The 27,385-nt window shown below is 48.1% G+C and overlaps 1 protein-coding gene and 1 pseudogene across 1 annotated transcript; both read left to right on the top strand.

Moving 5' to 3' along the window:
- Positions 1–17,000: 17,000 nt before the first annotated feature.
- LOC126516557 (piggyBac transposable element-derived protein 3-like) lies at positions 17,001–19,671 on the top strand (annotated as a pseudogene).
- A 3,311-nt stretch (positions 19,672–22,982) lies between these two features.
- Positions 22,983–25,749, top strand: LOC129381159 (uncharacterized). Its single transcript, XM_055063793.2, has 2 exons — positions 22,983–23,314; positions 24,394–25,749. Exons 1-2 carry the CDS (start codon positions 23,021–23,023, stop codon positions 25,516–25,518), a joined length of 1,419 nt encoding a protein of 472 aa, XP_054919768.1. The 5' UTR covers positions 22,983–23,020; the 3' UTR covers positions 25,519–25,749.
- Positions 25,750–27,385: the final 1,636 nt, after the last annotated feature.

The following is a 27,385-nucleotide window of genomic DNA, read 5'->3' as shown; positions in this document are numbered from 1 at the left end:
AATGCTGCATTTCGCTATGCCAATTTCTGAAGCAAATTCTTGCTGACAAATTCAGCAATCATGGAGGGAATCCTGCTAAATGAGAGGGGATCTTCTTCGCTTAATTAATATTAGCACTAGTAACCCTAAAATTTAGGCGGGACCCTCAAACGCAGAATTCAAATTAGCCTGCTCAAACCATCCGCATTGCTATGCAACTTTCCCTTCTTATATCTAACGGAGAAGTTGTACTCTTGGAGAGTGAGGCTCCATCGGAGCAAGCGACCATTTTTGTGTGACATTTGATTGAGCCACGTCAGAGGACAGTGGTCGGTCTCGAAAATGAACTTCGCTCCGTACAAGTAACACGACAACTTCTGGGCGGCCCAAACTAAACAAGCACATTCCTTCTCTGAAGCGCTGTAGGCTTCCTCTCTTACATTTAGTTTACGGCTGGCATAGAGGATAGGATGCTCCTCGTTATCGTCGCCGACCTGACTAAGTACCACGCCCATACCTCTGTCGCTTGCGTCGCATTGAACTATGAATTCCTTTGTGTAGTCTGGCGCGCGAAGCACAGGCCGAGAAACCAATAGCGTTTTCAAACTTTGGAAAGCGTTCTCTTTGTCCTTATCCCAATGTACGTTACTCGATGCTCTCTTTCGGAGGGCGTCTGTTAATGGACTTGCCATTTGCGAGTAATTCGGAATGTACCGTTGATAGTACCCCACAAGTCCCAAGAATGAACGAAGGTCCGTTTTCGTGCGCGGCTGAGAAAATTCTCCAATCGTTGCTATTTTCAGCTCAGCCGGCCGTCTCATGCCCTGACCGACAACATGGCCCAGATAAGTAACCTGCGAACAACCAAACCTACACTTTTCCGCTTTCATCGTTAAGCCGGCTTCCCTCAACCGTGAGAACACCTGCTTGAGGTGCGATACGTGTTGTTCCCAGCTGTCCGAAAAAATTGCCACATCATCAAGATAGGGCAAGGCGAACTCCTGCAAGTCTTTTAGGACAATATCCGTTAACTTAGATAAGCTAAACGGCGCGTTCTTCAGCCCGAAGCTGAGTGCGAGAGGGCGAAAAGTGCCTACCGGCGAGATGAATGCGGCATAGCGGCTGGCACTTTCTGAAAGGGGAACTTGCCAGTACCCCCGCACGAGATCTATAGTTGAAATGTATTTAGCAGCGCTAACTCTTTCAATTCGTTCCTCAATGTTGGGTATCGGGTAGAGCTGATCCCTAGTGATGGCATTTAACTTCCTGTAGTAAACACACGGACGAGGGTCTTTGTTAGGGGTTTCTACCAGTATTAGCGGTGACGTGTAGTCACTCTCAGCGTGCTCAATAACTCCCAACTCTAGCATGCGCTGTATCTCTGCCTCCATAATCTCTCTCTGTCTTGGAGACACCCTGTAAGGCTTTGATCTTACTGGTTCGGTTGATGTCAGCTCAATTTCATGCCTTATCAGTTCGGTTCTACCCGGCCGATCGCTGAATCTGTCGAGATATTCCCCTAACACCTCTTTGAGCTCATCTAGCTGCTCGGGTCTTAGAGCGTGCGAGCTTACCGAGTGCTCGACTATTTCTTCTAGGCCGATTTCAGAGTTGGAGGCCGCCCTATACTCCTTAAACTTGGTACTAGTGCCATCCTGCTCTTTGATGGTATAGTTAACGACTCCGCTCCGCTCTATATACGGCTTCATCAAATTGCAGTGATATATTCTCACCTCCTTCCTGCGACCGGGCATTTTCAGAGCATAGTATCTGAAAGTTTGTGCAACACTTTAACGGGCCCGTCCCAGTGAACTTCAAGCTTGTTCTTTCTTGAAGGTTTGAGGATCATTACCTGGTCTCCGGCGTTAAACGTACGAAGCCTCGCATTCTTGTCGTAATAGAATTTGGCGTTCTTTTGAGCTACTCCCATGTTCTTTCCGACTAGTTTTTGGGTTGCGCTTAGCCGTTCCAGTAAATTTAGCACGTATTCCACCACTGTTGGACTCTCCCCTCTTTCCTCCCACATCTCTCTTAACATTCTCAGTGGAGAACGGAGTGTCCTGCCATACACTAGTTCTGCTGGTGAGAACCCTGTCGCTTCATGTGGAACTGTTCGCAAAGCAAACAAAGTTGCCGGCAGACAGCTCTCCCAGTCCTCCTTATGCTCGTAACAGAGCGCACGCAAAACTCGCTTAAGCACCGAATGCCACCTCTCTACACTGTTTGACTGAGGGGGATAGACAGAACTGTGTATTAACTTTACCCCGCACTTTTGCAAGAATGTGGAAGTCAGTGCGCTCGTGAATACTGACCCTTGATCTGCCTGAATTTCGGCTGGAAACCCAACTCGTGCAAACACTGTTAAAAGCGCGTCTACTACTTCGGTGGAACTGAGCTCTCTCAAAGGGATTGCTTCTGGAAACTTGGTAGCCGGACACAGCATGATAAACAAGTACCTGTAGCCCGATTTCGTTTTTGGAAGAGGCCCTACCGTGTCTATTACAAGTCGTCTGAAAGGCTCTGTTATTGAGGGCACTACCTTCAGTGGAGCTTTCCATGTCTCTGCTGGTTTACCAGAACGTTGGCAAGCGTCGCATGATCTTACAAAGTTTTCTACGTCTTTGAAACAGCCAGGCCAGTAGTATTCCATAAGCAATCTTTCCTTTGATTTGTTTATGCCTAGGTGGCCAGACCACCCATTTCCATGACAGAGACTCAAAAGGTCCTCCCTATACTTAGTAGGTACGACTAACTGATCTAAAATCCTACCCTTTCGATCTCTGTAGTGCCGATACAACAAACCTCCTCTCTCATGTATCGTCACATTGCGCCTAGCAATGCCTTCTTTAGCTGTGTCATGTAATTTAGCTAAGCTCTCATCATTCTTTTGCTCAGCTGCCAGTGACTCTTTATCCACACGTAAGAGCTGATCAAAGTTCTTTGAGGCCGGTGATAATAACGACCCTGTCTCGCTTGTGAGTGCTTCAGCTTGCTCTTCCTGCAGGCTAGAACTTTGACACTCAAGTGCTACGCTCTCATTGAGCTGGTCAGCTGGCAGGCTCTCCTCAACTGTTCTTTTGTCCCTCGGGCCTAGCTCGGATTCGGGTATTGAAGTTATCCCCTTTTCTGCTTCCGCTGGAGGAGCTTGAGCATTTTCAGCCGAAAGCGCCGCGATCTTACGAGCTTGGCCTCGGGTCAATGCTTGTACTATGCCCTCTCCCAGTTTGAGCCCTTTGTCACACAGTAACTGATTCGAACGATTCGAAAAAATGTAAGGATACTGCAGTGACAAAAATTTGGAAACTGCAGCCTCAGTCTCTAGCTCCCCGAATGGTTAATTGATTTCGACTTTGGCCATGGGCAGACACACGCTGTGTTCTTCCACAACCTGTTTTATCCATGCTACTTCTCCGGTGAAGTCATCTACCGTCACGTAAGATGGATGGACAATGTCCATCGTGGCGGCACTGTCTCTTAGCACTCGGCATGGTTTCCCATTAACTTGCAGGTCGTGAAGATATGGACTTAAAAGTTCCATATTCTCATCTTTTTCCTCCACGTAGGAGAAAACTACGCTAGGCTTCTCGCAGTTTACAGCTATATGTCCCAGTTTGTGGCATTTGTAACAGCGAATCGGTCTAAAAGATTCGAATTTTCTTTTCTGTTCCTTTTGTGCGATTTCTCCGTTAAGTTTCTCCTTGCTCTTTTCTGCGGGCTTTTCCGCCATGTCTACAGGCTCCGATCGTCTAGTCTGCGCACCCTTTTTGAACGGAAATGGTTTCCGCGGTCCATTTCGACCGTCCCAGTTTCCCTCCTCGGCGTTCAACTTTCTACGGGTTGCGTACTCTTCGGCTAATTCAGCCGCCCTTTCCACAGTGTTTACATTACCTCTGTCTTGCACCCACAGTTTCACAGCTTGGGGGATGGTTTTGTAAAACTGCTCTAGACCCATGCATTCAATGATCATGTCTCTGCTGTCGTACGCTTCCGCGCTTTTAAGCCACTCGACTAGGTTGGCCTTTAAGCTATATGCAAACTCCGGATAGCCCTCGCTATCTTTCTTGCCTGTGCTCCTAAACCTTTGCCGAAAAGCTTCGGCTGAAAGGCGGTATTTCTTCAGGAGACTAGCCTTAACTTTTGCATAATCATATGCATCCTGTGCACTCAGTCTGGCGATTACCTCCGCCGCCTCACACGGCAACATAGACAGCAACCGCTGTGGCCATGTACTCGGGCCGAAGTTCATCTTTTCGCAAGTCCTTTCAAAATTGCTTAGGAACAAGCCTATGTCGGTCCCGACCTCAAATGGTTTTAATAGCCTGTCCATGCGGTACGATTCTGCCTCACTTGATCGTCCCAGAGCGCTTTCACTCCCTTGAGACAACTCCAAACATTTGCTTTCAAGTTCAAGTTGCATTTTTCTTAACTCGCGTTCCTCTCTCTCTCTTCTCTCCTTTTCAGAAGTTCAAACCCCATTTCAATTTCTTCCTCACTGGCCTGTTCGGAAATTACCTTCAGTAATTCCGATTTTAGCATTTCCTTGCGTACATCTAGGCCCAGTTCCTCACCAACAATCAACAACTCGTCTCTCAGCAGTGTCTTTAACTCCATGATTGCTGCTTTACTGCCTTGATTCTGCTCTCTAAATCTAGCTAGGAAAACACAACCTAGCTAACACACAACAATCTAGCTTCCCTACAGTTCTAAACAGAACAACCACAAAATGAAGCCTAGAGAGTCAAAGTAAGAATCAAGCACTCACCGCAGATACAGCACCATGTCGCAAAGTCCATCTCACCGCGGTCAGCCAGTTGTCAGGATTGGGGGCTCAATCCCATCGCTCGAGATCCGTTGCCAAGATTGGAGTCCGGCATGAATTCGAAGGTAGCTGGCCCATGCCGTCGTCCAACTTATCCACGCTGAGGACGTTGATAAAGGGAAGGACTGATTCTCAGCGAGAACGAGGAAAATGGGTTTATTTACAGTATTTAAATCAGTCTAACATGACTGCTTAAGAAAAAGAGTGTCAGTCCAACATGACTGCTCAAGAGAAAGTGTGTCGAGCATCCGCACAACAGCCATTTTTAAACACTCGGTCCGCCGGCGATACAAGGTGACGCGAAGTTGCGAGATTGAAATGCTTATGTGAAGGCTGCTTTTAAAGCTTTACTCGTATGGAGCGAAAGACGAAAACTCTGGCATGATTTCATGTCTGCTCACCGTTACACGTGCAATAGGAAAAGCGTTTTGAAGAAAGTGACACCGCTTATCTACCTCGGCAACCCCCTACTAGTCGCAAAGTGTCGCTTTTTGCGTTTTTAAAGTATTCAAACACACACAGATGTTCATTGAAATTAACGAAAACATTCCGCTGCCTTTGAGAGGTTGCTCCTGCTGCCTTTTCATGGCGTTTGTTTACAGCGTAGACCCCAGACATACCAGGGCCACCCATCGTGCGATGAGATGCAGCCCGCGAGTTTGATTATAAAAATTGGTGGTATCATTCTAACAAAGGAGAAACGTTTAAACGCCCGGGTAGGTTCTTTTCAGTGCACCGTAGAATGAAGCAGCAGATAAGTATTAATCGGCATGCCTCATATTTTTTGCCTCATCGCCGAATTACAGTTAAGGCAAAGCTCTAAAAACTGCCTTTATTGCACTAATTCATCAACTAATGCTTTCAAAAATGAAACAAAGGAGCTTCTGTAGTCGAGAGGTTGAGAGATCACTGCAATAACTGAAAACAGTAATATAAAATAGGACACTGCAAGTTTAACGCAGGAAACGTAAGAAGAGCACTAAGTTCAATTATAGTCCTTAAAAAGCAGCGACGATCAAAAGACCCATGGGAGGGTGTTTAGCGGTTCATCACATTATCAAGCATGCTGGAAAAAATACACTTATATTCTTCAGTTGCCCCCTGTTCTATCGTACAGATCAGCAGTTTTTTAGGTCTCCTCGGGTCTTCGGGCACACATGAAAGTAGAAATACGCCGATCACTCGCTGTGATGTCACGACGCAGTATCGTAAGCACTATCAATTCTACTCTGGTGTAAGCCGCATTCCAACTCGGAAGCACTGAAACAACAGATTTCCTTTTCAAGACGTCATCTGCTCTAACACCAATTATCTGAGCAATTGAACTTCTGTAGCAGTACATGGTCCGATTGCGTGTGTTATTAGAGTTTCGAATGCACCATTTCGACGGCGGAGTACAAAGTACTTGCGGAACATACGGTTTAAAGTCATAAGCGAAGGCCTGAACACTCCGAACTTTAACTTTGTCCGAACACTTCAGATACAGGGCGAAGCGCAGTACTGCAGCTTGGTATCAACCATGAACGTCGGCTTGCAACCAATCGATTCAGACGCCGAACGACAATATTAGAGAGAAGATATCGAGGTGGGCGCCATACTGTCAGAAACCACTCGAGCTCATAAAAGGAGCACAATATTAAGGAACACGAACTGTATTAGCAGCATAAATAAATATAAAATGAACAGCCAGTAATGTAATAAAAGAATAGGTTGACAGTTAGAAAGCCAAGCAAATTAAAAAAAAAAGAAATTGCACAGAGCAAATTTCTTCAAGCAGAAAGGACATCAAAAGTTCGCTGAGCTCATGTCACACACATGGGAAGTGGCACTGACGACCCACCAATGCAGTACACATTGTGCGAGGACGAACGCTAAGGTGCTACTTTGATACTATCGCAAATTTCGCAATCGATGAGCCTGATTTCGAACGTCAGCTTTCCGTCTCGGAGGAAACCGTCATCTATCAGCGAGGCAATACCTATACGGAATTCGAGGTGAAAGTGTGGCAATCAGTTACCATGGCGGTTGCAGAAACCAGGCATGGCACTGGGAATAAGCGAATGTCACTTGCGTGTTACATTATCGCCCACTCTCATCTGCCAAAAAGGCGGTAAACACCTAGAGTCCACCAGCATCCTGTTAAACTCGATCTCCACAGTGAGAAAAGGTACAAAAATACCACAGTACTTGAAGACGGCAACCGTAAAGTACGTGTCTCTCATGCGCCACACCCTAATCTCAGCAAACTTCTTCCTCGATCCCCCTTCCCCTGATCCGGCATGGCGTTGACTTCCGGCACGAATCCTACGCTCGATCAAGAGCGCACTCGCTTTTTCAACTGAGGTTATCTGTACTGAGTGGTATCATACACTTCGGCCGAAGCAGCAAGAAGGAGAGGTAAAATGAGCCCCGCTCCCAGTATCGCGTTCAATGCCCACCACTTCGCGCACCTTGACCGTAGCCGACAGCCATTAGATATCTCTACCGCGGATGGCGTCGGAGCGGGTAGATATAGATTGCGCTTGTTTTTCCGTTATCACTTACCTTCATCCCGCTATTCGACATGACTAAGCAACTGAGACGCGACGAGAAAATGGCTGACTTCTCGTCCTCGAGCATATTGGACGTCCTAAAGAAAGCTTCTACATGTAAAATGATATCAGACAAAGGCGAAAACAAAGATACGAATAGCATATTTAAATGAACAATGCAGATGTCTTTATCTTAGAATAAAACAAAATTTAGAAGTTTAGCCCGACGGGCAAATCATTAACCACATTAGCGATGTTTAGCGTGGCACTTCAGCTCCTCAGACGATGTCCTTGCTGCACGTGGTTACGATGCATTGTAGCTACGCATCCCGCAAGGACGCTCCGGCTCTGCAGAGGGAACAGCGCCCTGACAGCTGCCAGGTGTCTCACAATGCACGCGGGATGAAGAGCACAGCCAGGTGAAGAGCACAGCCACACGCACTCGGTGCTCACTCTCTCCCTTTTTACTCTTTCTATTCCCCTTTCCCCCAGTGTAGGGTAGCAAACCGGATGCTCTTCTGGTTGACCTCCCTGCCTTTTCTGTCCTTTCTCTCTCTCTCTCTCTCTGACGTAAGACACTGAATGGCTCATACCCCCTTAAGCAGTGGTTCATAGCCCCGTAAACGCGGCCTCCCCATTACGACGACACAAGAGTAGTGGAATTCGAAGATGTAACGATGAGCGGCAACGGAGCCAACTACGGAAGAGGACGCCGACGACGAACACCTGAGCAGTGCCACAAGCGCGTTCTCGCGGTTGCGCAGAAAGGCACGAACGAGGAAGACGACGACGCTTGAGCCAATGCTGATGATGATAATTTTTGCTCGCAGACACCACGAAACCCCGCGGCTGAGCCATATAAAGCTTAGCAGTAAAATTCGCCTTGGTCGCTTTATCACGCGCACACTACGTCACGAACTACGTCATACATTGTCAGACAGACATTGAAACAAGCGGCGATATGCGTTGGATTTTGTTCTTGACTCTTTCACTCTGTTCTTACGGGAAAGTTTTTACGAGCGGACGCCATCAAATCCCGGATCCTAGCTTTAGACAGCTTTGCTCTAGAAATGCTTACATTTTACGAACGTGAATTCGGTCGTTCTAAACGGTACGACCGACCAGCGGGGGCAGCGATCTTCGAGCCTGTCCTGCTTTCGTGAGACCACTCGGCTTTTCTGAAGCTCACGAGACATCCCCTCAGTCAGACCAGCGGCGATATCAAGGCGAAACACGTCGGACGGCTACGGGGTTGATGGATGACACTAGGTCCCTGACCTCGACGCTAAGACCAAAGAACTCCGGCGAAAGGGCGTGCTACGCCAGTTCCTTGCGTCTGCTGCTAGCGGCTGTTAGATACGGACCCTTTTCCTGGCGTCACTCGGGTTCCCCGACCACATCCAATCGCCGTCGCGTTCCAATTAGGGTGCACAGGAGCGCGTCTAACACGTTCCCGGGCCTATCAGACAAGTTGGCGACTCCCACCTCGTGCGGCGCACATCGAGCTATTGTCTTCACCTCTGCTTGACTCTTCACGAAAGTGCAAAGGGTGCTTCGCATGGTTCCAGGTAGTTCATCTTGCTCCCGAGCAAAGCTGTTTTGCAGCTCTGAAAGCTCGTTCTAAGAACAACCCGTCTCCTCCAGCTGAGCGCTTGCAGACCAGGAGGCAACGCCGGTGACAAGTCCCCCGTCCGACAGTGGAGCCCTTGGAGTACCCCACCTACCGATTGTGACGGCACTTGCAGGCCATGAGGCAACGCCGGTAACAAGTCACCCGTACCACGGTGAATAGAGTCCCTGGAGCAACCCCATCTACAGAATGTGACGGCACTTGCCCGGGCGCCTACCATTGGAGGAAAATTACGACACCTGAGCGGGCTCGACGAATGGCTGAAAATGAAGTGACCCCGAGAGACCGAAAATGTTAAATGCGAGAGACAGGGAGAAGAGACATGCATTACTTCATTCATTCATTTTTTTCCTTTTTCTTGCCACGGGCCGCAGCGTCCGATTAGTTGCCGGCCGTCAATGACTTTATGACTGTTAATTACTTTGTGTTATTACGGTAAATAATGTAAATAAATCTTAAGTTTCATCTCAACATCCTCCTCAACGTCGGCCAACTCCCGCGCTCAACGGCAAGATCCATAACCTGGTGGCAGCGATAGGGATGAACCTTCGTCCAAAGAAGTCCTGAGGAACCGGGAACAGCGGACCGATGAACAAGATGGCGTGGCGCTGCGTGCGTAAGTGAGGGCATGGTTTTCTCCCTTTTGATTCGCCAGACTTCAAATTTTGTGTGTTTATTTTGATAGTTCTAGGAAACGGGAATTCGTTGCATGTTGTTTGTATGCACAAATTATTAAGGCAAACAGTTCTAACCACCAGACGGGGCAGCTGCTATAGATCTTAGAAGGTTGACGAAGTCAGATTTGTTGTTATTGTGCGACGAGTTGTGAGTTGAGACGGACGAAGAGATAAAAAAGCCAGCTATCCAAAAGGCGATTCAGGATAGTGGCAATGATGATGAAAGCATTAAGATTGCTTGGGAGGTGATGCAAGAAACACGGGAGCGTGAGCGTCAAGAACGTGAGAGTCAGCGTGAGCGTCAACAACATGAGCGTGAGCGTCAACAACGTCAGCATGAGCGTGAGCGAGAACGGGAAGAACACAAGAAAGAGATGGCAGCATTGAACAAACAGACAGAAGATTTGCGGCAGTTAAACGCACAAAGACAACGGCTGCCTGAAAATACTATAGGTAGTTCAGAGAAAAAAAAATGAGGAAGTAACTGGCGGATTTTCGCCAAAAGGAGACGAGAGGAGTAGTACCTGTGAGATTAGCAGCACATTCATAGGTGAACGAAAAGGGCTAGCTGCTTACGATGCCTCAGTGGCAACAGAGGCCGTTAATCCTTTGAGGGTCAATGACGTAAATATACGGCGCCGGGAACGAAGCCCGAAATGGTCGATGCTGTATATTTACGGCGCCGTCTGTGCGCTTAAAAAGCGCGCGAATTTCCTAACTTTTCCTTTTCTGTCATGTGCTGCCACTCTGTGGGAAATACAGGGAATTTTTTTCGCGCGCTTGCCACTTTCGGTTTTCGTTGTATGGTTTGTTTTAAAGCTAGCTCGCTCCCGCGCGTCTATACAGTACCGCTCGCGCATTGGCGCGCGCGCGGGAGGATGGCGGTTTGGGCTTTGTTCCGCGGGCGGTTTCGGCTTCTTGCGCTTGCAAAACTGATGGCTATCTCGTTGCTACTCGCTCAAAGGGCGACAGCTTGTTTCTCACTCCTTTGGTGCTCACAGGGGTGCGCATAGAAGTATGCCGCCATGCATGCGTTTCCGTTGCTCTTTTACAATATTTTGGGGAGATTCGTGAAAGCTAATTGCCTCTGGTTCGCGATAAGATGAAGATTTGCGGAAGTTTTTCGTACGTTTTGCTTTTTTGACGGGCACAGAACCACACAGTTTTCTTGAGTTTGCGAGCCTACGCAGTTCAATTACGCTATGGATGTACATATTAGTGTAAGGCCAGGAACATTTGAATCTTGCGAAATATTGTCGTGTGCGTATTTTCAAAGCCTTGAACTATAACAATGCATAAAACTTTCAATTCTTATCAGTTTATTTCCTTTTTTATTGTTGCTATTCATGAATGAAGAGTACATATATACCAACGTAAAATATTTTTTTCTCACTTTATGGTCACCCTAGAAAAATCACGGGGAATTATTTTCGAGATAGGTCCCTAAGAAGGATTGGAATCTGGAAAAAAAATCGACCCAAGGCGGTCGCATAAGGCGAAAAAAATCGACCCTCAAAGGACCCTCAAAGGCCGTAGTGAGAGGTACGAGGTGATTTGCCAACATAGCACTGTAGAGACAGCTAGGCCAGTTGCGAATGAATTGGACCAGTCACGGCGCGTCGGCGTCGCTTGTTGGTTGTTAACGAAGTACAGAGTACTGCTAACCCGACAGATACGGGCACCCATGTCGAGGCAGATCTGCGTGCCGAAGTGCAGTGCCAACTGGACGATGCAGTTGAGGGCAGTTCGCAGTATTGCAAGCTGCGTAGATCAAGGGAGGACAACTGCATTGTTCAGATTTAGTTATGAATCATTCGGACTGTGCGGGTGAGACAGCGATCGAGACCGACGAGCTGTGTGCCGATGCACAGCGTAAGCTTTGGCTCTACAGTAGAGGGCAATGGGCGGTTTGCAATGTAGTGAGCGCCATATTCTGTCGCCCAACAGGCATAGCTGCAGCGCTCTGCGTGCGAGAGTGTGTAGTTAGAGAGCGAGTTCCGTTTCTTCCTGCTGCCTGGCCTCTGCTGCGGCTACCGCTCGTGTTCACTGCGGCTAAACTAATTGAAGACGCCGTCACTCCGTTCCAGTTTTCTTACATGTCATGGACCTTCGACTTCTCGAAGCGTACCATTGAAATTGATCGCGTGTGGATATATCTGCTTTCCATAACTGCCACTACTCGCCAGGCTCATCGAGGTTCGGCATTGAAGGAAGATTACGTTAAAGATATCGGAGGCTGCTGATGCCAGCACGGGACTGATGCGAGTGACATGCACTCCTCCAACAAAGAGCGGAGTGCACGTCGTCGAAACACAGTGCCCATGTGTCGCCGAGTGTCCACACTTGGTTTCGCAGACTGGCCGCGCGCAACGACCACCGTGCAAGGTGGCTCGCCTCATTTGATCTTTGCTCGGACATAGTATAGAGAGAACCAACTTTGTGTTCATCTAACCGCGATATTAATGTCCAGCCGCTAAAGTGCTCACGAAAATAAATGCCTTATGGCTCGCAGCGTTTTCATTGCAAGCGCCGTCGGCTGCTGCTTCGACAACCGGGAGCTAGGCCAACTGGCTCGAGCGATAGGCGGCTGCCGACGAAGTCAGCGCCCGAGCGTGGTGCTCCGCTTAGGAGACCGTACTAATATGTCCTATCTGCAACAAAGCAAAGTTTCACGGAGTTGTTTGTCACGCAGAGTTGTACGACGGTCCTTTTTCGCGTACGGTAAATACTGGAAAGTGTGAAACGGCGCGCCGCTGTCTCGACGGTATGCACCAACTGGCACCGAAGAAGAGGGTAGGCCTTGCTCGCTGGCCGTGGGTGTCGCTGGTTAATAAAGAAGCTTCTGTTAGCAACCGAACGTATAGTCTTTTGCGAACTCTTTAACGCATGCATGAATATATGGTTATGTTTGGTTAAAGAACAAAACAGAAAAGCATGTACTGTTTGCGAAGCTGAGCGGTAGGCTCCTCATATGGAAGATACATATTCGGTTCCGTAACGAATGCGAATGTGGTTGGCGAAGTGATTTGTTTTGAAATGTGTTCAACGGTTTGTATAATGTTTTACCGCGTGAAAGCGAACATATGGCATTATGAGCTAATGTCATTTGTTGTAAATGAAATTAGATATGTCGCGTGACGGGGGTATAGATACGTTGAACTGTTTCCGCTTTAGGATTCGGAGGTCGTAACCTCGGAGTCTGACCTCACACAGAGGGTCGCTCTCTATAGCCTACGCCGCCGGAGCGTCTCGTAACGAGTAGCTGGCCTACGCAACCAGACCGTCACACGGGGGCTAAGAGGGCCCACGCCGTCGTCTGGGTTTTCTTGAAGAGGGTTCCTTCTTTCCTGAAACGTACGGGGTCTAGAGGATGAGCAAAGGCACAGGGAGCTTATTTGCGGATGAGACAAATTTATTTACAAAACAAAGAATACACGAACGGGCCGGAGCACAGAGCCCAGTACGTCATTCTCGTAGCATGAGTTACGCATCAAACCAGACTACATGTTTTCGGAGAGCATCTAAGGACACACTAGCACACCAGAGCCCTCTCAATAAAGTCCGCTTAAATTACTTCGGTCTCCCTAGATCCCTAGGCCGGAGAAACCCGTGGTCACACCATCCTCCACTCGGAGCGTTCGTAGTCGCCGAAGGCTCCGCCTTGAGGGCGAGGGTGCACACAATCATTCCGGTACCCTTTGTTCACTGAACACAACTCTAGTAATACCCACAAGCACACCCGATTAACTGGCCTACCAGGGAAACAAGGGAACAGGAGGTGTCACGCATAACTCCATTGGCGCGCCTTGGCTGCTGGGACGGCCCAGCAAGTAGCTGGTTCGTCTGTCGATTGGCTTGGGCGGCTAGCCGGGTTAGAACGCATTTTCGCAGGACTTCCTCGATCTAAGCGCTGTGGTCGGCGACCAAGTGCGATCCATCAACCCCGTAGTCGTCAAACGTGTCTCGCCTTGATGTCGCCGCTGGTCTGTCCGAGGGGACGTATTGTGAGCTTCAGATAAAGCCGGTTCGTCTCACGAAAGCAGGACAGGCTCGAAGGTCGCTGCCCCCGCTGGTCGATCGTAACACCGCCGACAACGAGCGAATTCACGTTCGTCAAATGTATAGATTTTTACAGCGAAGCTTTCTCTGACTAGGATTCGGGATTTTATGGCGTCCGCGCAGTAGAGTCTGTCCACTAAAACGTGAGAGTAAGAGAGCCAACAAAAACTGTAGGTTGCCCACGGTGGTTAAACATTTCTATATGTAATTATTTATTCGACCCAATGATATGTAATATGTGTAGAAAAAAATTACCGCCCCAACATTCTGTAGAGATGGTTAACCAGTGAAGCTAAAATGTGCGGCCCCGGTTTTACAGGGAAGCTGTACACCTCTACCGTCCAAGGAAATTTTCGTGCAGTAGGCGTGGTAAGTAAAAAAAAACTCCCCAAACGTGAGCCGGCCCCGGAGACGTGCAATGCCTCACAATCAGCGGCGGAGTTAAAGGAGGCGTTAAGCAAACCCCATGCGTGGCTTGATCCTCTAGATAGTGCAATACCGGCCAGACCCGCGGTGGAGTTAAGGACTCCCCATACGTGGGCAGATCTCAAAGATAGTGCAATGCCGGGCCGATCCGCCGCGGCGAAGGTGAAGCGGGCGTTAAGGACTACCCATACGTGGGCAGATCCCGAAGATAGTGCAATACCAGCCAGACCCGCGGCGGAGGTGAAACGCGTTAAGCACTCCCCGTACGTGTGCAGATCTCGAAGATAGTGCAATGCCAGGTGGATACGCTGCGGAGGTGAAACAGGCGTTAAGCACTCCCCATACGTGCGCAGATCCCGAAGATAGTGCAATAATGGCCAGACCTGCGGCGGAGGTGAAGCAGGCGTTAATTACTCGCCATACGTGTGCAGATCCTGAAGATAGTGCAGTGCCGATCCGACCCGCGGCGCAGGTTAAGGAGGCGTTAAGCACTTACTCCTCATACGTGGGCCGATCCCGAAGATAGTGCAGTGCCAGGCCGACCCGCGGCGGAGGTGCAGTTTGCCATTTAGGGGCCGACATACACAGCCTCGCTGTTCATCCTTCGTCACAGAGTGGAAGGGCACTGAGTTTTTTTTTTTATGATTGGTTTAATCCCGAGGGGTCAATAAACCACGGCTTCGTAGGCTGCCGGATCCTCGGTGCGCAGTTGCTGTTTGCGCCCTGGCTGTAGCATCGGCACGGCATAGACGAGCTGGTTCGCGTTTCTGCTCGCGGCGTTGCTGATCGAAAGCCGCCTGCTCCTCAGGTGTACGTATGACGCGTGGCCTACCTACTTCGCAACGAGAGAGAAACTTCTACGCTCGCAATAGGCTGCGGCGGAGAGGAATGACGTCACTACTGGCAAAGCTATTCCAACACTGCATAGATAGCGCAAGCCCTTTTCACTGCGGTCCATGATGTCACGTTACCTGTCCCTACTGCCGTAGAAATTAATGGGTATGATTCCCGGTAGGAAATAGTGACGTCACTCCTTTCCTAACGCGAGCCTTGTCAATGAAATGTGAGGCCACTAGCGTGACGTCATGGATCGGAATAAGCAGGCCTTGTGTTATCTTAGTGGTATTGGCTTATCGCACGCCTCTTTCTCTTTTTTTCCACACATGCACATGGGGCTGCGCCGGAGGAGTTTTCTGCGTACAGGTGACCGGCAGACATAGCAATATACAGCTTCGCTGTAAAAGCAAACGCGTATCGCCCCTAGTGTGAATGTCTCCGTGAATAAACGAGAAGAAAGGGGGTTAACCGAGGAGCCCTATTTTTATTAGTCATATCATGAGCAGCCAACAAACAATGACAGCAAGAACAACATAGGGGAAATTAATTGTGCTTAATAAATGGAATAAAAAAACGACAAATAAAAGTAAATGAAAGTGGACGAAAAAACAACTTGCCACAGGTGGAGAATGATCGCACAACCTTCGCTTTTCGCGTGCGGTGCGCTACCGATTGAGCTGCCGCGGCGCCGTTTCCTCATCCATTTTCTTGGGTATTTATGTTTTCTGGCAGAACCTTGGGAGTGTTAGCCAGCGCCGCCACTCACATACCTTGGCCGCGGACGTGGAACGTACTTTATGCCGCAGGCGTGACGAGAACGTGATCTTTTTGGGTGAAGTCAACTGGTCAATAAACCCACACTTGCTACCTGAAGGCCTCACTGTTGCCGGATTCGAGACCCTCATTATGTAATAAACGAGAAGAAAGAGGGTTAACCGAGGGGCCCATTTCGCACGCGAAATGCCAACATTGTGGGAACGTTCCCCACCTACGGCAAGTTGTTTTTTCATCCACTTTCCTTTCCATTAATTTATCGTTTCTACATTTCATCTATTCAGGACATGTTATTTTCCCTATGTTGTCCTTGGTGTCAATGTTTGTTGGCTTCTCATGATATGACTAATAAAAATCGGGCCCCGAGGTTAACCCCTTTTCTTCTCGTTTATTACATAACGAGGGTTTCGAATCCGGCAACATTGATGCCTTCAGGTAGCATGTGTGGGTTTACTGACTAGTTGTCTTAACACAAAATGATCACGTTCTCGTTACGCCTGGGGCAGAAAGTACGTTCCACGTCTGCCGTCAAGGTGTGTGAGTGGTGGCGCTGGCTAACACTCCCAACGTTCTGCCAGGAAACATAAATACCCAAGAAAGTGGATATGGAAACGGCGCCGCGGTAGTTCAATTGGTAGGGCATCGCGCGCGAAATCCAAAGGTTGTGGGATCGTTCCCCTCCTGGGGCAAGTTTTTGTTTTTCATCCACTTTCATTTCCATTAATTTATCGTTTCTTTATTTCATTTATTGAGCAAAAGTAATTTCCCCTATGTTGTCCTTGGTGTCAGTGTTTGTTGGCTTCTCATGATATGTCTCCCTGAATGTATGGCCAAGTGCGTGAGGTAGTGTGCGACTGATAATGCGACCAAGGGGAATTGTACAGCGCAGCGGTATACGGCTCATATCCGTGGTCTGGTGGTGTCTGCGAGCAGAAATTATCGTCATCAGCAATGGCTCTAGCATCGCCGGCCTCTTGTTGTTGGCGCACCTCGGCGCAACCACGCTAACGCGCTCGTGCCACTGCTCGAGCGTTCGTCGTCGCCGGCTTCTTCCGCAGGGGCTGCACAGCCGCTCATCATTCCAGGGTAGAATTCCACTGCTCTTCTGTCGTCCTAATGGGGAGTCCGCCTTTTCGGGGGTATGAGCAATTGCTTAACCTCTTATGACCTGTTGTCGCGATTTCGCATCATACCGGTTTTAAGCCGCACCACCAGAAGAAAACATCTGTAGCCGCTATCCCTGCGCTCAGAGGGAATCCACAGATGTCTGGCAACACGTGGAAAAGGCAGCGCCATCTATCGTCGATTCAGTAAAGAGCTGACGGCTGCCATTTCTCCAGTTGATGCCGACGAAGAACATTTCTCACTATCCATCCATTGACATCCGTCTCCATTCAAGGTATGTAAGTTTTTTGAATATAAAAAAATTTTGCATGATAGGCACTTGGTTGAATAATGCACGCAGATCACGTAAATAATTTGTTTTTGAAGATTAGTTGTTTTTTCAAGCGTGTGTCGCTTTGTCGCGTTTTCGCATCAACAGGCTGTAGCGTCCCGATTTGTGCACAACTTCGTCTTCCTCGGCATGTGGTCAAAAAACTAGTAATTTTTGTTTTTTGCAGTTATTCGGTGCTTTTTGTTCGTGATGGACACCAGAAGGTTCTACGGGATCAGGGTTCCACCCGTTGAAGAAAGCGAAGATAGCTGCCTCAGCGACAGCGATTCGGAATACAGCCCTGACACAGTACATGCTGCCCCATCAGATCAATCTGGGCAGTCTGGGAGCGACACAGGTGCGCAATTTTTTGTTTGTTGGGCGAGTTGCATTCGGCTGCAATGTGAAACGCCGTCAGCGTTCTTTCGTGTTGTATTGCAGTGGCGCGTCTTTTTCTTTTGAAGCCAAAAGCTTCACTACGATAGTCAACACCGCGTTTGTCGGAGCACGAGTGACGTCACGCACTGCGCAGGCTACTGCCCATGTGCGCCGTCGCTTCTCCGCGCCACCGTTTGACCTTTCGCCGCAGCCGTGCGCATTTGAAAGGAGGGGTATATAAGGCGCGCTTGCCCATAGAACAGGCGCACGCTGCCGCGCGCTATGCGTCATCGTTTGACGTTCGCCGCAAGCGCGTGTTTATCGCGGATCACCGCAGCTTTTCGCTTCGAGATATCCAGGCCCTTAGCTAAGCCCCAGCCAATTTTTTCAAGCCAAGGTTTTTGTGGCTTCTCAAATGCGGTTTGCGACCTCGCAGTGATTTCTTTTTCTTTTTTTGTTTGCAGATGAAGAAGGTGAAACGGAAGAGCCGTCAACGTCAAGCGCAAGAAGTTTCCTCTGGAAGCAAGTGAACCATCCGCGGACATGCCACCCTCAATGGGAAGACGGTCTTCCAGACCCTCCAGATGAGCCGAAAGCTCCCATTGCGTACTTCCGGTATTTTTTTGACGACAAGCTTCTTGAGGAGATTACAGACCAGTCCAATCTCTATGCAGTGCAGAAGAATGCCAACAAAGCATTGTGCCTAACACGCGCTGAACTGGAGCAGTTTCTTGGGGCCACAATGTATGTCTATATACAGGCTTCCGCGATCGCGCATGTACTGGAACCGCGAGATGCGAGTAGAAAAAGTGGCAGAAGTTATGTCACGTGACAGGTGGCAAGCGATAAAGAACAGCCTTCATTTCAACGACAACAATCTCCTACAAGCAAATGCTGGCAAAGACAGGCTCTTCAAAATTCGACCACTCATTGACAATCTGCTGCTCAAATTTCAAATCCTTCCAAAGTCACAGATGCTGGTGGTCGACGAGCAAATTGTGCCGTTCAAAGGCCGCTCCTCACTCAAGCAGTACGTCCCTAGCAAGCCTCACAAGTGGGGCTACAAGATTTTTGTACTTTGCGACACCCACGGACTTGTCTCTGACTTCTCTATATACACAGGGGACATCCGCCCTGTTCCTGGATTACCTGACCTTGGAGCAAGCTCTAATGTTGTGCTCGAGCTTTCGCGCTCCATCCCAGAGAACAAGAGCTACTTGCTCTTTTTTGACAACTGGTTCACATCCATAAAACTGCTGGTAAATTTGCATCAGCGTGGTATTCCAGCAATGGGAACTGCACGCGCAAACAGAATTTCTGGATGCCGACTGCCCAGCGATGCAGAAATGAAGAAGAACGGTAGAGGAAGCCACGTGGAGAGGCAGGCTACTATTGAAGGGGTCGAAGTCCGAGTAGTGAAGTGGTACGACAGCCGGGGAGTGAATATTGCTAGCACATTCGGGAGTGCCCAGCCTCTAGGAAGCTGCCAGCGGTATGACCGCAAAAAGAAAGAAAGATGTGAAGTTGAGCAGCCAGCCATTGTGAAGGCTTACAACACTTTTATGGGTGGAGTCGACCTTCTCGATGAGCTCATGGCGTACTACAGAATTTTTCTGAAGTCGAAGAAATTCTACCTGCGATTTTTTTTTCATTTTGTGGACATGGCTGTTGTGAGCAGCTGGCTGCTCTACCGGAGGGATTGTGATGCTCTAGGAATCCCAAAGAAACATCAACTGGATCTTGTAGCGTTCAAGGCTTCTCTAGCCAGCTGCCTGTGCAATCAAAACAAGGACGTGATGAAGAAGAGGGGCCGGCCGTCTCTTTCCGTGGAAGGAGAGCTTGAGAAGAAGAAAAGAAGAGGACCAGCAGCTCCAACACCTAATGCTGAAGTCCGTCAAGACAATGTTGGCCACTGGCCTGAAGTGTCGCAGCAACGACAACGATGCAAGATGCCTGGCTGCAAAGGCCAACCTGTTTCCTTCTGCACAAAGTGCAAAGTTCATCTGTGTATAAAAAAAAGTTCAAATTGTTTCATTTCTTTTCATAAGAACTGAGATACAAATGTGCTAAACTCAAAGAAATGAGCTCTCAAGTGTGTTTGAAAATAAACATTTTTTGATCCATTACGACCTGTTGTCGCGTTTTCGCGACATAGCTGTAACTTTCTTCCTAAAACCCCGACACGCATAAAAGTTGCTGTGTAACTTCCTCATAACCAGAACATAAAAAGCCACAGCAAAAATAATTTTTTTATGCAGTATGCTAAATTCAGGCTAGAAGAGGTTAAGGGGGTATTAGCCATTCATTGTCTTACGTGACGGACACTTTTAAAGAACACAGGTGATAAGCGAATGTGTTTGCGTACGTGCGGTCACGAAGACCACCGATCAGAAAAATAAATATGTTCTTACCTCTGTTCAAAATTCTGTGTAATCTCTGTCTCGAGCGCTAAACACGTTCGCTGGTCATGCGCTTTCAAAGAGTGGATTGGCACATGCAGTAAACGACGAGCATTGCTTGTTGTTCACTACTCCGAGACTTTCAGTGCGCACGCATACAGTTCTTTTTTTTTTGTGCGTGTGCAGTGGTATCAACTACGACAAAAAGCTTCGAAAGATTTCAGTTTTTTGCCTGTTTACGATTTGTTGGTCGGTGGCCCGTGCCATCAGCCAACAAATTCCGGCTAAACGTCGCTGAAAGAAACATGTAGAGCCGCGAGCGAAAATTTACGAACCGCGGGCTCGACGAAAAAAAAAACTGCATTTATTTGTATCTCACATCCATAAACTGAAATTGACGGGTGCACGAGAAACTTCTCAATACCAAGTCAGCACTGCAGTTCTCAATTTCGAGTTCAGGGACTACATATAAGATGCGCCGCCCGCTTTATTCAGTAGGGCAAACTCGCCGTTTCAGACAAAATACGTGATCGTTAAATATGGCAATCTCGAAACTGCTTGCCAAAGCACAGGGATGGTTGCCGGGCTTAATTTGCGGATGCTTGCAATCTTCAAGTGTTTTGCAGCGTGCAGTTTGTTCTGTCTTATTGTATAACTTCAACCCTCTGGAACTGTTTTGTTAATAATATTCCACGTATACTTTTGCTGTATAGCAGTTGCATATATCATAAATGCGGCCGACAGTAACTGCCAAAGCTTAACACAACCGAATATCTCGTTCTCTGTCTGGCTGAGCGTCTGCCTGATTAAAGAACCAGTTGGCTGGCTGCATGGCTCGTTGTCAAGCTGGCTCCCTGCCTGGCCTCCTGGCTATGCTGTATGTAGCGTGGTCGGATGTTCTGGCTGACGCCCTCTGAGAGCGAAAAGTGAGCCGCTCCGTTCGAGTGCAAGAAAGACGTCTGTTTCTATTGAAGCAAACATTTAGTATAGATGCAAGCTTCACAAGAGCCTGGAAGATATAGACGTAGTATTCTGGCGAACGCTGCCAGCGAAAATCATCTACCCATGTCAGCTTAAGCAACGTAGGTGTCCGAGCACAGTCACTGGTAGGGAATGGCGAAATTATTCGGTGTATAGTTACCTTACCTTTGTTTTTGTCTATAAGGCGTCCTGAGTGTAACAGGTATATTTGTGTGGTTCTTTTCTTTAAATTTAAAAATCAAAATATATTTTGTGGCATTGCTGCACCTAGGAGCATGCAGCACTACAAGTATTTTATTTCTATCACCCTTTGAGCAGTTGCTAGACTATCTTTTTTTCAAGCTTTTTAACCCTCAAGATGCTATCCCACGCAGCTGTTGTGTTCGAGTAACCTGGTATTCGCTCGCGTCTGACTGCTGTCGTGAGCGACACACACAAATGACTTGGGGACGCAACTATCAGAGGACATTTATACTAAATGGCATTTACCAACGCATGCATGAAACGGTCCAAATAGTCCTGACACTGCATACGTGGAAGGCGCGTTAAGCGTCAAGCGTTACATTGCGTACCGCCTGTTTGTAATTCCACTTGCACCGTATAACACGTCAGCATTATCTCGCTTATTGAGTATGTTGAAAGAAGGCTCGGGTATGGATGTAGTGATATGTCTAGCCGGGACGATGGTTCAGTTCCGCCGAGGAAAAGAAGTCAACCTCATTAATTTCAGTGTATTGCTTTAACATAAGCAATACCGTCCCAAGCACCTGGCATCAGCGTATGGCACCTACATAACGTAACGCAGAAGCTGTTAACATTACGTGACGTCATTATGTTAAGCAGTAACACAAGCTTGCATTTACATTCTGTTAGCGTCCCCTCCACTGTTCGGCACAGTTCGTATTATCAACATCAATTTTATGTGTAAATGCAGAATGTTGGACATCTCTCGTCAGGCATTTTGACACCGTTTTGAGATTATGGATTACATATTATAGATATTAGAATTAATGGGCGTTGGCTGATAATAATATCACGGCGCTGACTAATGTTGATCGCCGGTCTAATCTCGCGCGCATTCGAGGTTCGACCCTTGCAATGCCACCTGGCTGTGCTCTTCATCGCGCATGCGTTGGGTGACGCCTGGCAGCTGTCAAGGCGCTGTTCCCTCTGCACAGCCGGAGCGTCCTTGCGTGATGCGTAGCGACAATGCATCGTAACCACTTGTAGTAAGGACATCGTCTGAAGAGTTGAGGTGCTTCGCTAAACCTTGCTATTGCGGTCAATGATTTGGCCGTCGGGCTAAACTGCTAAATTTAGTTTTGTTCTAAGATAAAGACATCTGCATTGTTCATTTAAATATGCCATTCGTATGTTTGTTTTCGCCTTTGCTTGATATCATTTTACATGTAGAAGCTTTCTTAACGATGTGCAACATGTTCGCTGACGATAAGAAATCAGTCATTTTGTTGTCGTGTCTCAGTTGCTTAGCCATTTCGAAAAGCGGTATGGCGGTAAGTGATAATGGAAAAACAAGCATAATTTATATGCAGCCGCTGCGGCGTAGTCGGTGGTAGAAACATGAAATGAGTGTCGGCAACGATGACGCAGCACTTTTTCCTCGCCGCTTTGCAGTGTCAAGGTTCGGAAAGTACTCGGAATTGTACGCGACATTGGGTGCAGGGCTCATTTTATTTGTCCCTCTTGCTGCTTTGGTTAAAGTTTATGCACTATAGGGAAAGTTTACACCCTTTGATTTGTATGTTGCTACACGCAACAAAATAAACGTCATCTGCCTTGTCCGCATTTTCTTTCTTTAACGCTGCGAGCCCGGTACTTCCCAGTAACGAACGGCATGCGCGTTATTAGCATGACGTGGCATTGCCGACCGGCCAGTAGCGGGCGCGCCATTTTCAAGAAAGGAAACGCAAGCAAGGCAGGTGATGATTAGTGTTCGGTGGCAGATATACACCCCAGAGGGCGTAAACGTTTTTTAGAATGTGATACCACTCAGTACAGATAAGCTCGGCGGTAAAAGCAGTAAAAGCCAGTGCGCTCTTGTTCGAGCTTGGGATTCGTGCCTGACGACACCGCCATGCCGGATCACGGACAGGGACGGCTGCACCATTTTCGCGAACACGTCGTCGCCGGCGTCAACTGGCGACCGACGCGGTTCGTCGACGAGGTTCCCAGTTCACGTATATGCAGCCTCTGCCGTATGATCCCGAAACGAACGGTGCTGTTGCCGTGCTCGCACGCTCTGTGCCAATCTTGCCACGCAGCCAGTCTCGAAGGGGGCGTTGGCCAGTGTCCATTGGATCAAGTGAAATTCCACGAAGCGGAGTGCTTCGGTTATGAATTCCCTACAAGGATCGCGAATACCTTGAAGGTGAGCAGGAAGCAGACGATTTCTGACGTTCTTTTTTTCTGGGGGGAGGGAGGTAAGGAGGAGAGTTCAACGGGAGTATTAGTTGCGCGGCTTCTTATCTGCATGACCTACGGTAAGAGTGTGCGATTTACTATTGGCGAACTTTAATGCATTAATTTAGCCTGCCTAAATTTTCCTTTCTATGTTGTCAAAACTCGCGCACTAGAATAACACTAGCTCAAGGTAGCCTCATGTGAAATACTGTGTTGAATATCAATATGGCTTCATTTTTTTTTTGTGTGATAGATCAAGAAAGGGAAATGCAAGAAATAAAGGCAGTCAGTTGATATATCTCGCACTCACACTGATGTATTCGCATTGTCGTTTCGACGCGACATTTGAAGCGAGATTGGTAAATCGGTCTATTTCATGTAGAGATCAAGGTCGACTTTCTCTTGGACTTCGCACCAAAACATCAGAAATGAAAGTTGGGTACATAAAAAGATGAATTCACTAGTGATTCTTCTCAACAATAGCTTTGCTTCCAACACTACTTTTGCTTGCAATTCTTATTTTAAGACATTATTCCTGAACCGCTACCGCCCATCGTGTTTCCCCCCCTACAAACCGCCCTATAAAAGCTACCTGGCGTGTACTGGGTGAGTGCATTTATTTTAGAAGCAAGATAGCAAGCGGAAATGTGGCGGTCTTCACCGCCCAACAATGCTGATCTTGGCGTAGATGAGGTAGAAGCTGGAAGACCAGTTGAAGTGCGGCATATTTTTTTCTTCGATTCTGGCTTACCAAACCTTCTTTAAGTGTTGGAGTATCTGTATTTATATTTAGGAGCAAAATTAACTGATTCGCCGTAACCTAGTGTTGTTTGCTGCCTGTTAATGCTTAGAGATACAGATATTGATTGGGTGATCTAGAGCATTACGCCTCTATATAATTTCGCGTATACGTTGCTTCGCAGCGGACTTCACGTAAAGCTACGTTATACATGCCATGGAGAGCGAAGCAACGCGCCTTTTGTGAAAATATTTTGTCGGCGAAAAAATTGCAATGTGTGTTGTTTATATATCTTATTTTCCACAAAGGTGTACTGCTGGAACGAACAGCACGGCTGCGAGTACACGGGCACCATGGACCGTGTGCTGGAACACTACGAGAACGAGTGCACATTTCACACCGTGGAATGTTTGCGATGCGGCGAGGGAGTCCAGCACAGAGACCTGCCTACCCACTACGCGGCCGGATGCAGTGCCGGTGTTTCTTCAACGATCACAGAGTGCCCGTCGACGGAACCTACAGCACTTAGCCTTGAAGCCGTGAACGCTGCCCTTGGAGACCTGAAGGCGACGTTGGGGGCTGCCAACCATGACCAGCTGCTGCCTGTGATCCAGAGTCGGTTGAATGAGCTTACAGAACAAGTTAGAAGCCAGGAAACCAGATTCTCTGGGATCATACGCGAGATCGGAGCATCCGAGCGCAACTTAACGGGCGACATGGCTGAAATAGCGGCCACGACCTCATCGACCGTGTCGCACCATATGACTTTTCTGAGAAGTGCGGCAGAGGAAGCCAGCCTGTCACCGTCGCTGTCGTTGCGTTCGGAAATGGCGCTGATACTTAGAAAGTTGGAACGCTTAGCCGACCTGGAACACTGGCAGCAAACTTCCCTGGAGCCTGTGTCCAGCCGTGTCATTGCTCATTGTAGCATTTTCTGCGGTGGCCATCGGCATTTAACCAGTGCGCTGTCAACCACGTGGATGGAAAAAATTGGGAACGTGATGTATGATCTGACCCTGGAAAACTGTGAGGAAATCATTAAGTATCAGGGATCGAGGAAGAAGTTTGCTGAGATTAGGGTGTGGCACATGAGAGACGCGTACTTTACGGTTGCCGTCTTCAAGTGTCGGGATAATCCTGCTCTCACTGTGGAGATCGAGTTTAACGGGATGCTGGTGGACTCTAGGTGTTGGCCGCCTTTTTGGCACGTGGGCGTGTGGGATAATGTAATACAGGAGCATTTTTCATTGCCTTCCCGTGTCATACCCTGTTTCTGCCACCACTATGATGACTCATTGCTACACTTCCACCTCGAATTCGGCGTAGGTACTGCCTGCCTGAAAAATGACGGTTTCTTCCGAGACGGAAAGATATTGTTCCAAATCTGCCTCGCCGATACAGCAATGGAGGATGGTGTCAAAGGAGCACCCTAACGTTCGTCGTCGCAGACTGTGTACTGAACTGCTGGATTGTCATTGCCAATTCCCATGAGTTGACATGACCTTCGCGATCTTTTGATGTCCTTTCACTTAAATGAAATCGGATCTGCGAAATTTTTTTTGTAACTTGCTCTGCTTTGTAACTGTCAACCTCTCATTTTATTACAGTACTGGCTGTTCCTCTTGTTCCTTATTTATGCTGCTAATACAGTGGGTGTTCCTTCATATTGTCTCCTCGAGTGGTTTCTAATATTATGGCACCCACGTTGATACTTTTCTCTCGAATATTGTCGTGCGGCTGCTAATGCGATGAGTTCCGAGGCGATGTTCGTGGTGGATACTACATTGTAGTACTGCGCACTGGCCTTCGCTTATAACTGTAAGCCTTATTTCCGGCAGGCTCTTTGTACTCCGCCGTCGATGAAAGGTGTATTCAAAGCTCTAATAACACACGCAGTCAGAAGATTTACACTGTCGTCCTTTATGAAAGGGAACACGCGAGCGCGTAGCCTGCGCATTGCGGCGGCTGCCTGCAGCGCCATCAACTGACAGCTCAAGAAAGCACGTCCGCCTTTGGCGTCCTCTATTGGCAAACAAAATAACGAGTGATTGCCGGTGGACAAGCGCTGCTAAATTATGTTCCCTCTCCGCTCGCGCAACGGGTGATGGCTGCAGCGCGTCGTCTGATGCCAACAAATCAAGCGTGGCGCGCGAGCACGGTCGAAACGTAGCTCTGTCTGTCGGCTTACGCCCGTTGCGCTTCGCCTAAACGAGAGCTATATAGGTGAGCACGGTGAGCTATATAGGTGAGCTATATAGGTGAAAAAGTAGCGAGCACGAAATGCAAAAACAGATATCAAGATTTATTGACGTAAAGATAGGCGAAATTTTTATTTTGTGTTGAGCACCAAAACAAAAAAATATACAAAAAGTTGAAATATGTGTCGACGCACTTCTGAGTACCTCGTGGCGCCCCAATTTGCTGCGACGACAGCTGCCATTCTTGAGGGTAGCGAGTTATACAAGGCGGTCGCTAGTGATCTGTTGCTTCTCAGCAGCTCCCACTCCTCCTTTATGGCACGCCAAAGGTCGTCGGCCGACAGTCCGTGCAGTGAGCGAGCCGCCAGCGCAGTTTTCAAAAGGCCCCCCACGTTCCAAATAATGTTAAGGCCTGTAGACTGGCGGTTGATTACTTAGATTACTTAGAGTCGATTACACGATCCTCGAAAAAGCTTGTCAGCCTTCGGGATGTATGGACGGGCGAGCTGTCTTGCTGGAAGATATAATCACCTTGCGGGAAGGGCCCACTGAGCAAGTAGGGCACGGTCACGTCGTCTAGGATTGAGCAGTAGGCGGCAAAGGTAATCTGTCCTCTATGCGGACTAGTGGACCAAGCCCTTGTTTCGTCACGAGGCCCCACAGGCACACTGCTGAACGCTCAATTGCAGCCACTCGTTGGAGCTATTCTGGTCTGTAACTGCAGAAAAGTATCATTACATCATGCATTGACACCAAACCAACAGTCACTCAACTCATCTCGAATACCCTTCCTTTACGCCAAACATGCGGTATTCCGCTGTGCTACATAGCGCGCGCATTTATCGCCGGCTGTTCATGTCTACGTTTCGTACTGTTCTAGGTTTTTATTCACTTTCCTATTTCTTTCAAGTTATTTTGCTATTTTCTATTCTCTCATATCGAAACGGCAATTGGGCTGGTGGTGTGCCTCTGTGGCAGTTGCCAGCCTACTGCCTTCTTCCGTGTCTATACTTCAACTTTAACTTATACTTTGTGTATCCTTAAATGCGAACTAATACTGAGGAGGGTAATAATAGTAGTAACATTAGAGAACACAACTACA

Source organism: Dermacentor andersoni, chromosome 1, assembly GCF_023375885.2.
Source record: "Dermacentor andersoni chromosome 1, qqDerAnde1_hic_scaffold, whole genome shotgun sequence".
Classification (NCBI taxonomy): Eukaryota; Metazoa; Arthropoda; class Arachnida; order Ixodida; family Ixodidae; genus Dermacentor; species Dermacentor andersoni.
The sequence above is the reverse complement of the archived record's forward strand: the minus strand, read 5'-3'. Positions and strand labels throughout refer to the sequence as shown.

Excerpts from the sequence above, each read along its gene's own strand:
- LOC129381159 (XM_055063793.2), top strand. The coding sequence starts at position 23,021 with ATGCCGGATCACGGACAGGGACGGCTGCACCATTTTCGCGAACACGTC. Across the intron at positions 23,315-24,393 it reads GGATCGCGAATACCTTGAAG|GTGTACTGCTGGAACGAACA; the intron begins GTGAGCAGGAAG and ends TTTTCCACAAAG.